At 42.2% G+C, this 16,038-nt stretch overlaps 1 protein-coding gene across 2 annotated transcripts in view; it reads left to right on the top strand.

Moving 5' to 3' along the window:
- Window positions 1-298: 298 nt before the first annotated feature.
- REEP3 (receptor accessory protein 3) overlaps window positions 299-16,038 on the top strand; it is a 43,874-nt gene continuing 28,134 nt past the window's right edge. The window contains exon 1 of one of the 2 annotated variants that reach the window (XM_069795962.1): window positions 299-429. In XM_069795962.1, coding sequence (XP_069652063.1) covers window positions 398-429 — 32 coding nt within the window. In that variant the 5' untranslated portion in view covers window positions 299-397. Of the gene's footprint in view, window positions 430-10,110; window positions 10,130-16,038 lie in introns of those variants that run through there. The other variant, XM_069795963.1, reaches the window with a different exon arrangement.

Genomic DNA, 16,038 nt, shown 5'->3' with positions numbered 1-16,038 from the left:
TGCCTTGCTGCGTTCCTAATTGATTAGACCCGTCCCTGTCTCCTTCGTGCACCGGCCCGACGGGTGCCGGGCAAAGGCCACCTTCGTGGGTCAGTCTGACAACAGAGGGCCCTGCGGCAGGACGGCGGCGGCGGCCGAACCCCACCGCGCAGGCTGAGCTGAGCGAAGAGGCGGCCTAGCAGCTCCTCCCAGCGCCCACCGTCCCCGGGGCCGCCCGCCCCGTCAGGGGAAACAACCGCCCCCGCCGCCGGGCAGGGACCCGCCCCGCGCTCGCGTTGCGCCCGGGCCCGCGCCTCCGCCAGCGCGCATGCGCCCAGCCGCCGAGCCAATGGGGTGGGTGGAGGCGGGGCCGCGGCCATTCGGGCCCGGTTGGTAGAGGGGACGCGCTGCCGCCGTGATGGTCTCCTGGATGATTTCGCGGGCCGTCGTGTGAGTGCCGGGCCGGGCCGGGCCGGGCCGGCGGAACGGGCAGCACCGGCCCTCAGTGGGGCGGGGAGCGGCTCGTCGCTTGGGAGCGTGGGGGGTCCCGGGGCTTCCCCCGGCGGGGCTGGGAGGGAGGGAGGGAGCGAGGCGGTGCCCCTTTCTCTCCCCCCGTTCCCCTCAGCTGCGCGCCCGTTGGGCGGCCGCTGAGCCGCCGTTGGGCCGCGGGCGGCAGGGCGGGTGGCCTGGCCGCTACGGCACGGCACGGCCTGGCCGCGCCGCTCCCGGCGCAGGTGGGGCGGGGGGCGCGTCGTGCGGGGCCTGTTGGGTTGCCGGGGCGGGTGTCTGGGCCCAAGTGCCGCTGTGCTCCCTCAACCGACGGCTTAGAAGTGCTGTGTTAGTAATGCAAACCACTCTGCTTTTAGGAATTTAATTAGTTCAGAGCGCTTCCCCCCCCCCACCGTTGAAAGGAGCGAGGTAGTGGGAGCTACGGTTCTGCCCCAGAAGTGACACTTGTCTGGCAGCTGTTGAGCTGCCTGGTGCCACAGAGGGTCGTTGTGCTTCCAGAAGCGCCCACAAAAACATCACCGGGTGAGGACAGGTTATCTCTCTTGGTCACACCGTGTGCTTCCTGCTGTAAGTGCGTGTTTTCCTAAGGCTGTGTAAAGCCAAGAAGCTCAGGCCTCTGGTGCCTGTCACACGTAAATTGTAAGCGTTGCTTGTAAACTGATCCAAATTAACCTATAAAATCTGTTTGGTAACTGCTTTCCTTTTTAACTTGTGGCAGAGCTGAAAGGGCTAGGAAAACGCTTGGGAGTGTGAAATGGGGTCTGTGGTGAGTATAGGTTGTCAGCTGATGAAGAGATGGACTGGCAGTGTTACTGTGTACTGGTCTTTCTAAAGTTGAGGTTTTGGCAACCAAAGAGGCAAACTTTCTTAGGTGAAAAGTATCATCTTATGTGTTGTCCAAGTTCTATTTGAGAAAGAGTAAACTCTAGTGCAACCTCTGGTCTTTTTCTTAGGCATTGTACTGTTCCTTCCTGAAACCGATGGGTTATTTTGCTCATTTGAATAATATTCCCTAATAAATGTTGAGTAGTATTTGAACAACTGAGTCTTCCTTGTGCTCCTTGCTGAGTAGGTCTGTGACTGTGGGGGCCCCGGTGCGTATTGGGTTGCTTGAGCTGAGATTTGCTGTGTGAGACTTTTTGCCAGGCAAATGAAGTGAATCTGCTCACAAAGCAGTCCAACAAACATCTGAATTAGTGCAAAGTATGTAGCAGGAGAGCATGACCCAAAGCAGGGCATAATAGGATTTTCCTGTTTTGTTGGTGACAAACATCCCCCTTAAGCTGTCTAGTGTAATTTCATCTGAAAACCTTATTTGTTGTCAGGAAGCCTTCTCATCTGCTGCCTGTGTTTTCCTGCTGCAATCTAGTTGCCTAGATAAGTAGCAGTCCTTATCCCTCTCCCTGCCCTCCCTGAGACTTGTTGGGTAATTGAAACTTGCAAAGTAGAGCATCGTGTTCCAGGATTGGCAAAGGATGACATTGGTTTGGAAGAGAGAGCCTGTGGGAAGAATTGCTGTTCATGCACTTTGTTAATGTGGTCTTCCCATGGGCAATACACAGCACTAGAGGCAAGAGGCATACACTTACTTTCTGTATATCAGATGTGGCTGCTGAGCCTGTTTCTACTTTGTTATGTAGAAGCAGAACCAGAAAATTTTTATTTTAACAACAACTTAGACTGCATTGGTTGTAAGGGTAATATCAGCAATGCTGAGCACCTCGATTTCTAATGACCAGATTCTTGAGAAGTTAGTTGGTTTTTCCCTGAAATGCTAAGGTATTGTATTTGCATTGTGAGGTTTAAGTCCTCTACAGGCCTAACCAATAGCACAGATAATCAAGAGAATAGCTACTGCTATTCACAGACGTACTGCAAGAGGCAATAAAGAACAATGTGTTGTGCAGTTCTGTGTAGTTTGGTTTTCTGATTGCTGTTGGTCACTCATTTGTGTGCCCTAATTATTTTTGCTGGGAAGGGTGTCCTTAATATTATTCATAAATCCTCTCTGCCTTGTGTCCTTGGTTCCTAGCTGTGGGACTTAACCAGTTTGCCAGTATTCAGCTTCCCAGGAAGGTGGAAGTGTTCAGTGAGAACTGGGACATCTTTGAGACTATTGTTTAACTTTGCTTTATAGAGCAAAATTCACGTGAAAAAGGAAGGTGGGAAGTAGCACAGAAGTAGATGTGGTGTGACATAAGAGGTATTAATTTCAGTGGTCTTGAGATTGTCCTCCTCATCCTCTTTTCTCAGTGTCCATTATGCTATCTTCCTCTATTTGATCTGTTTTCCTTCCTGGTCTCTTTCTAGACTTACCTGTTCCAGTGGCTTTGTTTCTCTGACTTGTGTGTCATGAGTTCAGAAGGCATATACTACCTTTTCCTTAAACGCCATGAGAAAGATGGAAATATTTTTAACCACTACATAGCTGCTAAGACCTGAGGTTCTCTCTTACTTAAGTAGTGTTTTAATTTTGGTGCAGTGACTTTCTGTTGTGTATGAGAGCTATGGATATCCTATGCTGTCTGTAGCAAGTCCAAGAAGCCCTGCTGTCATATGTGGGCAGCCATCAGGAATGCCTGTTGTCTTGACTGGTGATTGGAAGAAGCAGCAGTTGTTCTGGCTGCAGCAGAACTCTCCTGACTGACCTACTATTTTTCAGGGCCAAAAGAACACCAAAATATTAATTTGTAGGTGTGTCACAGTGGCCTCTGCTGACTTTAGACATGGAGGACTTGTTCAGATATGCATGTCCAAAGCAAACTGACTTCTGGTTCAGTTTGAGAGTCTGCAATTTGGGGTTAATCAACTCCACTTAAATAGTTTGGTTAAAGCTTTAAGGAGCTAGGGAATGGAGCTAGTGCAGAATTAGAATTCTTAATTGCATGTGAATTGTTTCCAAGAGTCATGCACAGGAAACGGGGAGTGGTTCAAATTCACTGCTCCACATAATAATCTTTGGCAAAACTTCGTTTTAATGAAATTTTTTCCCTTTGCCCTATAAATGCTCTTATATGTAGGCATCTAAAATGTGAAATACCTTGTACTAATTGTATGTCTTCTCCTGTCAAGAAGCAGATGACTTGAAGTACGTAATTAAAATATCTTTTCATTTTAAAGCTTTGTGTCTATGGGGTGCTGCTGTAGTAAGTATAGGTCGTTATTAATTGTAAAACACACTGGCTATTGCAACAGTTTTCAGAACGATTACTGCAGGGTTTTTCCTTTCTTCACTTCCAAAACCAACAGGAAGATAGTAATTTCTTTCAGAGTCTCAGAAAACTTCTTGAAGTGGTACACCTTGTCAAGTTCTTAGTCTTTAATGGTGGGAATAGCTTTTAAATTTGTGGCTGCCCATTTCGTTAACTACTAATAGAGCCTGTGCCTGACTTTTAGTTGCTTTGATTGCTCATTCTTCTCATTTATAATGTCTGAGCAATTGTGTACACATCAGTTGCTGAGACAGTATTTAATAGTAAACACGCTGAGTACTTGTCAGTCACAGCCTGGTATGGATGAGATCAGACTATCCTCTTGTGCCAAGCAAAGATGTGAAGCATCCTAAGTACAAGTAGATGGCCATTTTGTTCTTGCAATCTGTTAAAACAGACTGTTTGCTGTAATCTGTTAACTTTTTTCCCCTCCTCACTTAAAAATGAAAGTTCCCCCATCTGTGTTGCTTTTTAACACTCTCCCTACCCTCATGTTTAAGTACATACTTTGTTTTCAGTAAAATTGGTCAGCAGTCATGACTGTTGGAAGGGAGAGTTGTAGTGGTCCACAGGAGGACATATTGTCTTGGGTACTAGTAGTTACTTCTCTGTCTGCTTGTACTTACAATAACTGCCTTCCCCAGCCCCATTTTAGAGCCTTGCAAGGACCAAAAGATGTACAAGTAAAAGATTCAACAAGTGTTCCTTGGTTCCGATATTAGATTATAATTGTAACTACATTAAGCTGGACAAAGACTGGGGCATACAGGATGTGACCTGAAGGTAGATAGTATTAGTCTCTTTCAGCTTTTGCTACTTTACAGATTGGAGCTGTTTGTTTCATGTCCAAGGCATTCTCTTACTCTACTTTTAATACTTCTGTTGTTGTTTTTCGACATTTCCAGACATCCCGCTGCCCCTAGAACTACTAGACATTTGAGAACGGGTGGCTGAAGCCATAGCTTCTGTATTGATTGGATTGTTGTCAGGAATATCTGGCTTAGTGTAGTGGTGATGTTTTATGTAACTGGGTATGCTTTGTTTGTAAACCTGGATTGTGTCTTCCTCTTGGAATACAAATTCTCAATTACAAGCAGTAAGTACAAAAATATTTACTCTTTTGTTTGCTAATCAACATGCTGTCAAACATGTCTTGAAACAACCATAATTCCTCAGATGGAATTATGTAATGATACCACCACATGTTGTGTGGAAGGAATAGCTAGATACAGCCTAATCTTCAAGTTGGAAGGGCCATTTGTGGGAGAGCTTCTTGGACTGTTTGTAGCCTGGCAGGATGGTTCCAGCTGAAGTATTGTATTGGGTTTGTGTGGTGGGGTTTTGGTAGTGGGGGAAGGGGCTGCAGGGGTGGCTCCTGTGAGAAGCTGCTGGAAGCTTCGCCGGCTCCAAGTTGGACCCGCGGCTGGCCCAGGCCGAGCCCATCAGCGATGGTGGTAGCGCCTCTGGGAGAACAGATTTAAGAGGGGAAACCTGCAGTGAGTAGGGGGATTGGAATGTGAGAGGAACCCCTGTGCAGATACTGAGGTCAGTGAAGAAGGACGGGGAGGGGAGGAGATGTGCCGGAGGAGGGGCTGCCCCCGCAGCCCGTGGTGAGGCAGCAGGCTGTCCCCTGCAGCCCATGGAGGGGAGCGGGGGAGCAGATGCCCACCTGCAGCCCGGGGAGAGAGGAGCCCACGCTGGAGCAGGGGGATGCCCCCGAAGATGGCCGTGACTCCATGGGAAAGCCTGTGCTGGAGCAGTCTGTGAGTGAAGGACTGCAGCCTGCAGAAAGGACCTGTGCTGGAGCAGTTCGTGAAGAACTGCAGCCTGTGTGAAGGACCAACACTGGAGAAGTTTGTGGAGAACTGTGTCCTGTGGGAGGGACCCCACGCTGGAGCAGGGGAAGAATGTGAGGAGTCCTTCCCCTGAGGAGGAAGGAGCAAGCAGCCTTTTGGTGCTTTGTTGCTGGCTGGGCTTAAACCACGACAGATATGAAGGATGTTGAGTGCTCTTGGATGCTGAATGCCTTCTAGTGTCCCTCCAGTTTAAAGGCCTGTAAATTGCTGCTGCACCTGTGGGGAAGAAGGAGTTGCTGTCATGGTGTGAGTGACTGAGATGGAGAGATGTGCTGAAATGTCTCTCTCGCCACAGAACAGCGAAGATTCAGTCGTCATGTATCAGTTACCCTTGGCACTTCGTGCTATGCTTAAACAGATCTTGCTGGCCTGTTGCTGGGAGGGGCCATCCCGCCCTTCACCCTCTCCTCATTCTCTGCTTTCCACAGGGTCCAAAAGTTGTGTGGCCACAGGGGGAGTCTGGTTGTGTTGTCAACTCAAATGAAAATTAGCATGCTTGAAAGAGGTTAATCTTTTTTTTAGTTGCAGGAAACTGCACCAGCTCATGCTGCTGTAGTTGCTAGGTAAGTGCCATGGTGAGAATGAAAAGTTGCAGGACAAAACCAGCATTGTTTTTGGCATCACATATTACCAGACTTGTTAAAGGGTACTCTGAAGCTACATTCTTCACTTGCACATTGCTGCTTATTCTTTCCTGTAGTGAAACTAGTTCCAGTAATAATGGTGCAGCTGTTCTAATCAACCAAGGTGTCAGATTTTTTTAAAGGGTCTTAAATTTTATAGGTTGAAATCCGTAAGCATACATAAGGATTAGGGATTAAGTGTATTGTCTTGTCTGTGTGAAAGTTTAAAATAATTTACATAATTGAACAATGAAATCATCAGAGCACTTCTCTCCAATAGCTCAGCTTCTCAGTTAGGCAATCCTAATACGTACAGCAAAAAGTGTCTGCTCAGTAAACTTGACTTGCAATACCTATTCTCTAAGTTAGTGCACTGCAAAATGAGTAGCTCTGACAGTTTGTTAGAAATGTGTCCCCACTGCCTGCCTGGCACACTTTTCCTTAAATCAATGTTTGCTACGCAGTCTAGCTGCTCTTTTCTTTCCTGTGTTTGTGGGATTGTATAGATGCAGAGCATGCGTGGTCAGTGTTCACAGCCTATGGCAGGCGGGTGGACTAAAGCTTGCTCAAACAGATGGAGCACAACTAGAGGCATACTGTGGAGTCTGACATTCTTACTTAATGATCTTGGCATGTACTCCGTTACAAATTGTGCTGAAATCCACATCTGTGTCCTATGCATTGTAGATAAAGAAATACCAAGAACTGCATGGTCTGGCACAAAAGGACATTTCTAATTAAAACAAACAAGCTCCACTCTTGCATGTTCCACAAACCAATGTCTGCTTCTACTGAGCGTATTTTAGGCTCTTGAGCATTTCTGCAACCTTGATGGAATGGCTTGTCTTTCCTGGTTATTTTGTATGTAGAGCCAACTCCTGATACGCTTATATAAGGCTGAGGAAGATCCCAAGCCAAATTCTGATATTTTAAAAAATCTGCTTTTGAAGTTTTGGAATTTTAAAACCTATACTATTATCTGAAAGTATTAGGTTTTTAGAGAAGAAAATACTACAGCTGAAAACAATATGATCTCTCTGTTGTGAATCTTTGAAATTTTAAAGACCTGCCAAACTAGATTGTAACAATTTACCACTGGACAAATGACATGAGGTGTGGAGAGTCTAGGTAGGAAAGGTTATTGCAGGGTTTTTGCTGACCAGTCTGACTTTAAACATGGCTGGCCTTGGTGGCACTGAATAACCAATCTGGTGAGATGCTTTCAGGCGTGGGGGAAATAAAACACTCCATAGTGGCTAACTCTGCATTGAGCCTTTTTCAGCCATTGCTGTTACTTTCCAGTTCAGTTTATCACTGACAAAATAATAGGGAGTTACTTTCTTTTCTGTTGTGTTTTATAGCTAGTCTGCAAGCATCGACTTAGAAGTAGGTTTAACTAGATGAATGTTTTCCCTGTGTTTATCATCTTTGAAATATTGCTCACATATCCTGAAGACAGTTGGAACTTGCATTTGAAAACTACGTGCAATTTCCTTCAAAAGCCTTTAACCCAGCATTTAAATGCAAGGATTCACAAAGCAGAATTTTTCCTGAAGTGAGAAGTCTGACATAATTCTTTAGTTTTTCGTGCTAATAAAGCTGTTGGAACTTGAAGTGCTTGAAGGGGAAAATCAGAAAACAGTTTGTGCTTGTGCCTTCCTGCTACTGTGTCTGCTGGTGTTATCCTCCCTCCCCATTTTGTAACTTGTTGATCAAATTCATGGAAAGGAGAGTGAGGAAAATGGTCACTAGCTTAGAGATAACTTGATTAGTTTTGATAGTATAGTAACATTAACTTAAACTGTAATGTTAAAAAAGTTAATTCTTTGGCTTTGTGTTCTTATTCACTTTTGTCTGCTAATTTTTTTCCCCAGACTAGGACTTTGTTCTAGAACACATGGTTTCCCTTATGTCTAAAAGCATGTCTAGTGTTACTCTGTTGAAGTGTATTTACTATTAGACTGTTTTAGAAGACAGAGAAGAAGCTGACCTATTCACATTTTTCAGCAGCGAACAGCTTAAAGTTTACTTGGAAGACAATACATCCACAGAAACATGTAATACATGTTTTAAATGACTGCTTTGGCAGTCATTAGTTTGCCAGAGATGCAATATAAGCAGTGTTGGTTTTATTATTCTACATATAGAACTTTGAGTGGTAGTTTTTCTTGAATAAAAGTTAACCTTCAATGCTTTAGATAAAATGGAATTTACATTTGTGTAAAGAGGATGATGTGAAACAGGCAAATTACCTTTCATTTGCATTTGGCAAATGACATTTCTGAAAAGGCGTACTTACGTTCCCTCTGTATCTTGTGGTTTCTTAGACTGTTTACGTATTACCAATCAAGCGTATTCATGTTAACAGAATTCTTCTCTCAAAAATGAGCCTTTGGTTAATTAGCATAGTGTGCATTATCTTTTTTTTTAAGAACAAAACCTACCCCTCAAACTACTTTATTAATGCATGAGTCTCTAAAGAAAAAACAATAAATGACTGGGGTTCAGAAGGGAGGAAATGAAGGTATGTTTTAGCATGGTATTTTTGACATTAAGGTTAAGTTACTAATACAACTACATGAATAAGTTTGGTAGAGAGTCTGCATGCTGGCAGTTCTTGGCTTGGTGTCTAACAGTGTATTCACGGAGTTCTCTAAGTACCAGTTATAATTGAGGAAACACGTATACTTTGGAATGACAAGACCAGATGTTATCTCAACAGTATCTGCCAAATACAGATTTAATAGAAGAAGCCTTTTCCTGTGTACAATGGGGAAGTTGGTTTTTGAGTGTTCTAAGAGGCTTCAGAAATGCTTTTCTGGGTCATAAGATTAACAGAATTGTTTGGAAATCAGGGACCTTAAGGCAAAAATTGAGATGTAAATAACTTATGATGAAAAGCAAAAAACCCAGCTGTCTGGGGACGAGAAGACAGGCTAATATTTACCTCAAGTGTTGGTGTTATGTGGTTGCACTTTTTTCTTTGCTCAAATTCTTATCTTTTTGTAGCATTTTCTGGGGAGAGGCAGGACCTTGAGGCTGGTCTGTGACAACACCCTTAGGTTCTAGGATCTGTAATGATTGAGGAGGAGCTTTCTGGCCCTTTGGGTTATGAACTTCACTTTTCTCTCTAAAACCAGCCAGCCAGATTAATATTCTCCATAGGGTGGCCTGCAGCAGTGTTGGACACTTTTTTTAATTTCAAAGAAATGCAACCCATATGATGAATGTATGGTTACATGCAGTGTGGTTTGTCTTTCACTTACAAATGGCTCAAAAATAAAATGTGGTTTTTCTTGGAACAAGCATAAGCCATTCTTAGTTGAAACTACTCCTATTTTAAATGTTAGTTTCCTATAGCTAGTTATTCTGATGTTGATGGTGTTCCAAAAATGTTGAGGGAAGATCCTGTCTTAGAGCAGCAAGCAATGGCATGATTGTGGATTTTAACGTCTCCAAAGTCTCGAGTAGACCAATGTAAGGTGAAAAAGCAAAGTTGACAAGGTAAGAATCCAAATGGAATTCCATTTTTTGTTAACTATATGGCATTCTGAGGTATTAGAGGGAATGAGTCTAGACTGTAAGTGATGGCTGAGGCCAGGATGGGGAAACTCCAGTGCAGTGGCTAGCTTTAAAGCCCCTTTCCAAAGCTGAAGGAAGCTTTAGATTCCAAAAATGGTTGAGAATGAGCACGGCTTTATAGTCTTTACTTGAGAGAATATAAACTGTTTTTCCTCTAATATTGAAAATAGATTACTGAACTTCCATAGTTCACGTTAGATACGTCAGGTCACTTTTTCCTTATGCAGCTGCTGAAACAATAGAGAAAATATGCTTGAACACTTTAATATAAATAATTTCTCCCTATCTGATGCAGGTGAGATTTGGATGTCTATATTGTGCAGTTAAGCACAGGCTTCCCATCATTACTTCCATAGCTTGATTGAAGGTAATATAACTTAGGGTAAATATGCCCAAGTTAGTGCTAACAAAGGAAAAGCCAGCCTTGGATTCTTTCAGGCAACTAAAAATTTCTTTTTCCCATCATTGAAAGAGCCACTAAAAATACTGAGTTATCTTGCTTTGGGACTTAGATACATTAATGGGTGAGGCTACTTTAAACATTAAGTACAGTTGCTGTAATGAGAATGTATTTGGGGGGGGGGTATTCTGGAGATGTGATGTTCATGTATTTTTGACAGCATTTGCTTTAGTTTGTTTCTATCAGCTGCAGAACTTTTGTCACTTAGTATTGCTGTTCTTCAGCTATGCTATCTTACTGCTTCTGTTCCAATTTCGTACTGGATAAAAGATCATTTTCATATGTGAATCTGGTTCTTACCTGGTCGTTTCAGCAGGATTGGGATGTTGGACATCTTCAAGAGCTGAAGCTTTAAGACTATTGAATGTGTTGAAAAATGTGCAGGAGTTGGCAGTACTGAGGTGATAGTATTTGCTTTATTCTTTTATGCTAGCTTTGGCTCTCCAAACATCTGTCTTTGCTTGTTTCAAAATTTACTGTGGCATGGAGCAGAGAAACCTTTGAAAAGAAGTGGCCACTGACTTCATATGAGTGACTCAAACTTACTGTAATGAACAAGTTTTCAGTGTGCTGGTTAGATGAAAATGGAAGGTGCTTGCAAGGTCTTTCCTGGATTCTTCTAGAGTATCCTTGATATGAAGGACTTCATATTCTTTATACAGAAATTAAGACCTAATTAAAAAATTGTAGGAGTGTCCAAAATTATTTTGAAGACACTAGACACAAAGCTTAAAAGTAGTAAGTAGGTAAATAAGAGAGCTGGTAATTTTTTACTTCAGTTTATCAAAGCCAAGAAACTGAGTGTTGAATGCATATGTAACTTTAAACTTCATGACAAAATTTAACACCTCATTCTTGAATTTGTAATTTTAATGTTAATCTTGTTCAGCACTTCGTCTGCATTAAATTAGTGATGTCTTTTAGGAGCTCATCAGAAGCATCCTAAATTGAGAGGATCATGTTGCTCATGAAAACTCTATGTGTAGGTTGTAGTACCTCAGAGTAGTAAGTGTAAAGAATTTTTTCAAAAACAAAGCAGCTCATAAATGTGTTTCTGTCAATCACCTTTATTATGTAAACTCTTTTAAAGCATAATCACCTAAAATAGAGTTTATGGCATGTGACAGGTTCTTCGAACATCCATGTAGGTATCAGCTTTCATCTTCAACCTTAAAAAATAATTGTGGTCTTAATTGTGTTCTTGCTCACCTGCTCCATGGAGTAAGCTTATTCATGCAGGTACTAAATAAAAATAGAAAATATCTGCTGAAAATGAGAGTTGGTTTGACCTTTTTCAAAAAAAAAGAAAAATAACAAATTAGTCAGTTGGTTTCTTCTGACATCTTTAATCCAGCTGTCAGTCCTTGCCGATCATTAAAAGAAAAGCACAGTTCAGTACAGGGACGCATCTTTGTCATTGAACAAAGTCATGCCAGCTTCTCTTAAGAGCTGTGTGAGAAGTAGATGCAGTCGTTCCTAATTGTTGGCTAGTTCTCAGTGTTCAGTTGTGCTTCTGCCTGATGCCGCAGGTGGCTGCTGTGAGGCCACAGATACTTCGCTTCCAGTGGTAAACAGCCATAGCAACAGGTGAAATCAGGGATTATTTAAGGTAGATTTGAAGGAAGATAACTTATTGGAGGTTTGAGTGTGAGCAGCTTTGGAAATTAATACTTCTCCAGCAGGAATGAAATTCTGCAATTGAGCTTGATGTAAGAGCTAGTGAAAGATTCAAGTTCTCTAATAAGGGTTACTCTGTATTGAAGGCCTTCAGTGTTTGCTGTTTATCACATTGAAGTGTTATAGATGCATCTTGTTTCCGTTCCTCAGTGTGGGTGCTTGGAAGTTATGAGCTCACCTGCTGACTGTTCTGCACATGTGGTTGAGCTTAGTAAGTCTGCAAACAGGAAATAGTACAGGGATAGTAAGGAAGCTATTACAGTAGTGGTCAAACACGTATGTTGAAATAAAGTGATGAATAGGTAGGCATGCAGAGAAGTGACTAAAAGTTTTTTAAGAATTTCTATTCCTGCTACTTTTTCTATTTTGCTTTCCAATACTAGCTTTTTGGAATTTTCTGTAGTGCTGGGTTTGTTGGGCCTTTTGACTATGTTTTGAACAGGATTTGAGAGCTGGTGGTGTGTGGATTTTGGTTTGTTGTTTTTTTTGTTGTTGGGTTTGGGGTTTTTTCTTTTTTTTTTTTGTATGACATGGTGATGGTATCTCCAGGCTTATACCCTTCTGTTAAAATATGCCCAGGCTACCCAGCAGCACAAGAAAAATTGGTCTGTTCTGGACACAAGTTTTGGACACCATCTTCAGACACAGGCATAGATTCTTCTAGTGAGATTGATAGGCAGTAGCTTCTCCCCAAGTACTTCTGCACTGTATGTGATCTATACATGACCAACAGCTGGGTTGTTTCACCGGGTTTGTGTACCAGTAATGCCCTGTCAGCTCTGAGAAGAGAGTGACTGAGTGAGCTGTGCACTGATGCAGCTTGTCCATGTGAAAGACAGTCTCCAGGCTGATTTGTTAGAGAGGGTAGCCTGGGTTTTGCTTCAGGAGTTGTTTTTAGCAGTACATTGTTCCAGACTGCCGCAGGCCCCTGAGAGGGCTGTCACAACGCACGCGCGGTAGGTTCATTGCTGGGAGAGTGGGATCCAAGTGCCTTGTGTTTTGGGTATATTGCTGGCTAACTGAACTGGCCTAATAGGCTTCAAGCCATATGTAGCCTGCATGTTGGAAATGCAAGGTTAATTCTTGCTGAAGGAGGTAGCACATCTAATGTGTATTCAGGTATCAAGTGAATTAAGACTGCTGTCTGATCTTTTTTGTGTTATGTAGGGTTTTGTAGTAGCAAGTAGAATGAGTAGCAGGCAACCTAGAAAAAACTATGAAGTTTCCAGCACTTTCAACTCTTTGAGCATATGGAGAAAACAAATGGGAGTTTTTAGGAGGATGCATTTATAGGTGAATTTTGCTGACGGTAATGGCAGGAAAGGAAAATCCTTGTTTTGGACTCAAAGAAATGTATCTGCAGAGACAATGAGGTTTCAATGTTCTCTTGGCATCTAAATCTTGTTTTCTCTGAGAGAAACCTGGTGAGCCTATGCGAATAAGCGATCAATCTCACTTGATGTATCCTGCCTGTAAGTATGTCAGTACTTCCACACAGATTCCAGTACAGAACATCCCTTACAGAAGATGATTTTTTTGGTGTGCTCTTTTTAGACTTCTTTCAAGTTTCAGGCAGGGCTCTTTCTGTGTTGAGAGAACTTGAAGAGTATTTGGCAACAGGTTCCCTGTTTTGGGATAAATCAATAAAGTAGTATTCCATAAACATGAGTGGATAGGATACACGTAATGGAGCCTGGAGCTCTGCATTGGGAGAAAGACTTAATTGTCTCCTATCGGGCTGCTTGCAATTATTATACTTAGGACTTATTAAATAAATGTTCCTGACATAGGAAAGTCTCACTGTTTAGTAGGATTGGTAGGGAGGTCACTTTTCCCCTTAAAACTTTAAGGTGATTTTCAACTGCTTGAGTAATTGCATTACTTTTGGTTATGTTGTGCTTTGGAAGAATCTGGCAAGTGCTTTGGAGAATTCCAGCTTCCTAAGCTGGAAGGTTAATAGCCTTCTTGCTCTGCTCAAGAATGTGCTTAATCAGATCTATCAGTGCTTCTGGGTATATTCTTTAACTGTTAAGACCTCTTTTCTATGGCTATTCTTTGTATAAGAATGCTATGAAGATTTTAACAAACCTGTTTCTGATTGCATTCCTGCCTTTTGGTAACTCTCATCTGCTAAAGGAGTTGCTGAGTTTAAGGTTTGCTACTGTTAGCAGACATGTTCTTTTAATAGGATTTATGGGATTTCCCATGTTCCTTGCCCAAGGTGAGGGGTGAAAGAAAAAGCAGGATGCAATTTGGTGTGAAGTTCAGGAGCTTATCCTCATGCTCCTGTCTCTGTAACAGACTAGCATTTTGGTCCAAGTGTATTTGTAATTACTTGAATACATAGTCTTTTAACATAGATTGTTATGGTTAGTGGTGTATATCTGAATGTTGTCTGGTAGCAAAATGGAACTAAATTCTGTCAGGTGCTGGAGAGAAAGACTTTGTTTAGTGCCTTTCAAAAACATTGAGGACAAAAATGCCAGTGTGAGCTTTTGTTCGTCTGGACATGTAAAAACCTAGGAGTTGGCTGGCTTAGTCTAGAACTTACTACCCAGTTGTAACCCTCAAGGGGTGTTGGTGGGCACAACTGAGAGTCTTGCTTTTTCCCTTTAATTGGAGGTTTGGGTTTTGGGGTTTTTTTTCCCCGAATAGGATTCTTACAGATACTTCTTACGCCTTATTTTGAGCATTAGGGTACCACACAAAGATGTGTAGCAGTTGTAACTTAGTGCATAACTGATTAGCCTTACCACTTTATAGCCAAAAAAAAAAAAAGAGAGAAAAATCCAAACTGCTTATCTTGTATGGGGATGGCTCACAAGTACATGAGTAGCATACAGTCTGAGCAAAAATGTTTCTGCTTTTGCAGTGTGTGCTGATTGAACCTCAGTGGACGCATTGTTACGGAGTATGGCTATCTGCCTTTTTAAAGCCAAGAACAGCCAGTCAAAGACTCAAGCATTGTTCTTCAGACTAGATTTCATTCAGCTATTTAGTTTCCATTAGCAAACTTCTCTTCAAAAGAAATCTTGCTTAAACTAAACTTGCTAACCATAACATGGAACAGTAATTATAGTTCATATAGAAGCAAAGTAATACTAACAACATCACACCCTAGTTTCTGCATAGATACTGTGGTACAGTTAAGGCTTTCATGCCACACAGAGCTGGGAGTCACCTATGTTACTTCTGGTATTTCTGTGGTGTCTGACCTGCTGTTAGAAAAGCTTGTGTGTGTATATAACAGGAATGGAAGATGCTCCTATCATAATTTGCATGTAAAGGCTAGTACTGGGAAGGGGAACTGGGCATGGTCAGCAAAGTAAGGAAGTATAATTCACTTCCATGGTTTTGTGGAGATGGGGAGGATTCTTTTATTCTCCAACCTGCCAAATGCTGTCAAGTGATCCTTCAGGATGTAGATGCATATTTCCACTGTAGATGCACACATTAGCAAATGTCTGTGCCGAGATCGTCAGTCTGTCAGTAGGTGGACAAATCGGTGTCATCTCTGTTACCAAACTTGTTAAGGAAAGGGAGCTTAGCAAATGTCATTGTCTGCAAAGTATCTCATATTGAGCGAGTTTCCTCAATGGCTTTTACTATTAGGGAACACTTGTGACCCTTATCTTTCTGGATTTCAGAGGAACAAAAGAATAAAGTGCCAAACGCTATTGCTTGCTTTGGGCAATTCTTTGGCAGTGTGAACAGCCTGAAGTCTTAAATGCACTGTTGGTTTAATGGCTTAGTGTTTTGGGAGTCTGGATGCAAGTAGTCTTTTTCAGCGACTTGGTGGCTTTCATTTGTGTCTTGGTTTTTTGTTTTGGGTTTTTTTCGTTGTTCGTATTTATTTATTTGTTTTAAACATTAACTTTAGAATTGTTTACTATCCAGGTTAAATATGCTCGGTGCCAGAGCAATGTGTGTACAGGTGGCTGATTTTTCAGTTAACAGTCAAATGCAAATTCAGTTGCTTTGCTTCAGAAATGAGTTTTTCAAATAGTTGTGCACTTTAAGGCTATTCAAACTGTAAGACTGTGATAATACAGGCAGTAGGTTGTTTGTTTTAATACAGCTACATGGATACACAAATACATTGTTTTATTCAGATTTCAAGGCTTTTTGATACTTTTTTT

Source organism: Haliaeetus albicilla, chromosome 11 (assembly GCF_947461875.1).
Source record: "Haliaeetus albicilla chromosome 11, bHalAlb1.1, whole genome shotgun sequence".
NCBI lineage: Eukaryota > Metazoa > Chordata > Aves > Accipitriformes > Accipitridae > Haliaeetus > Haliaeetus albicilla.
The sequence above is the reverse complement of the archived record's forward strand: the minus strand, read 5'-3'. Positions and strand labels throughout refer to the sequence as shown.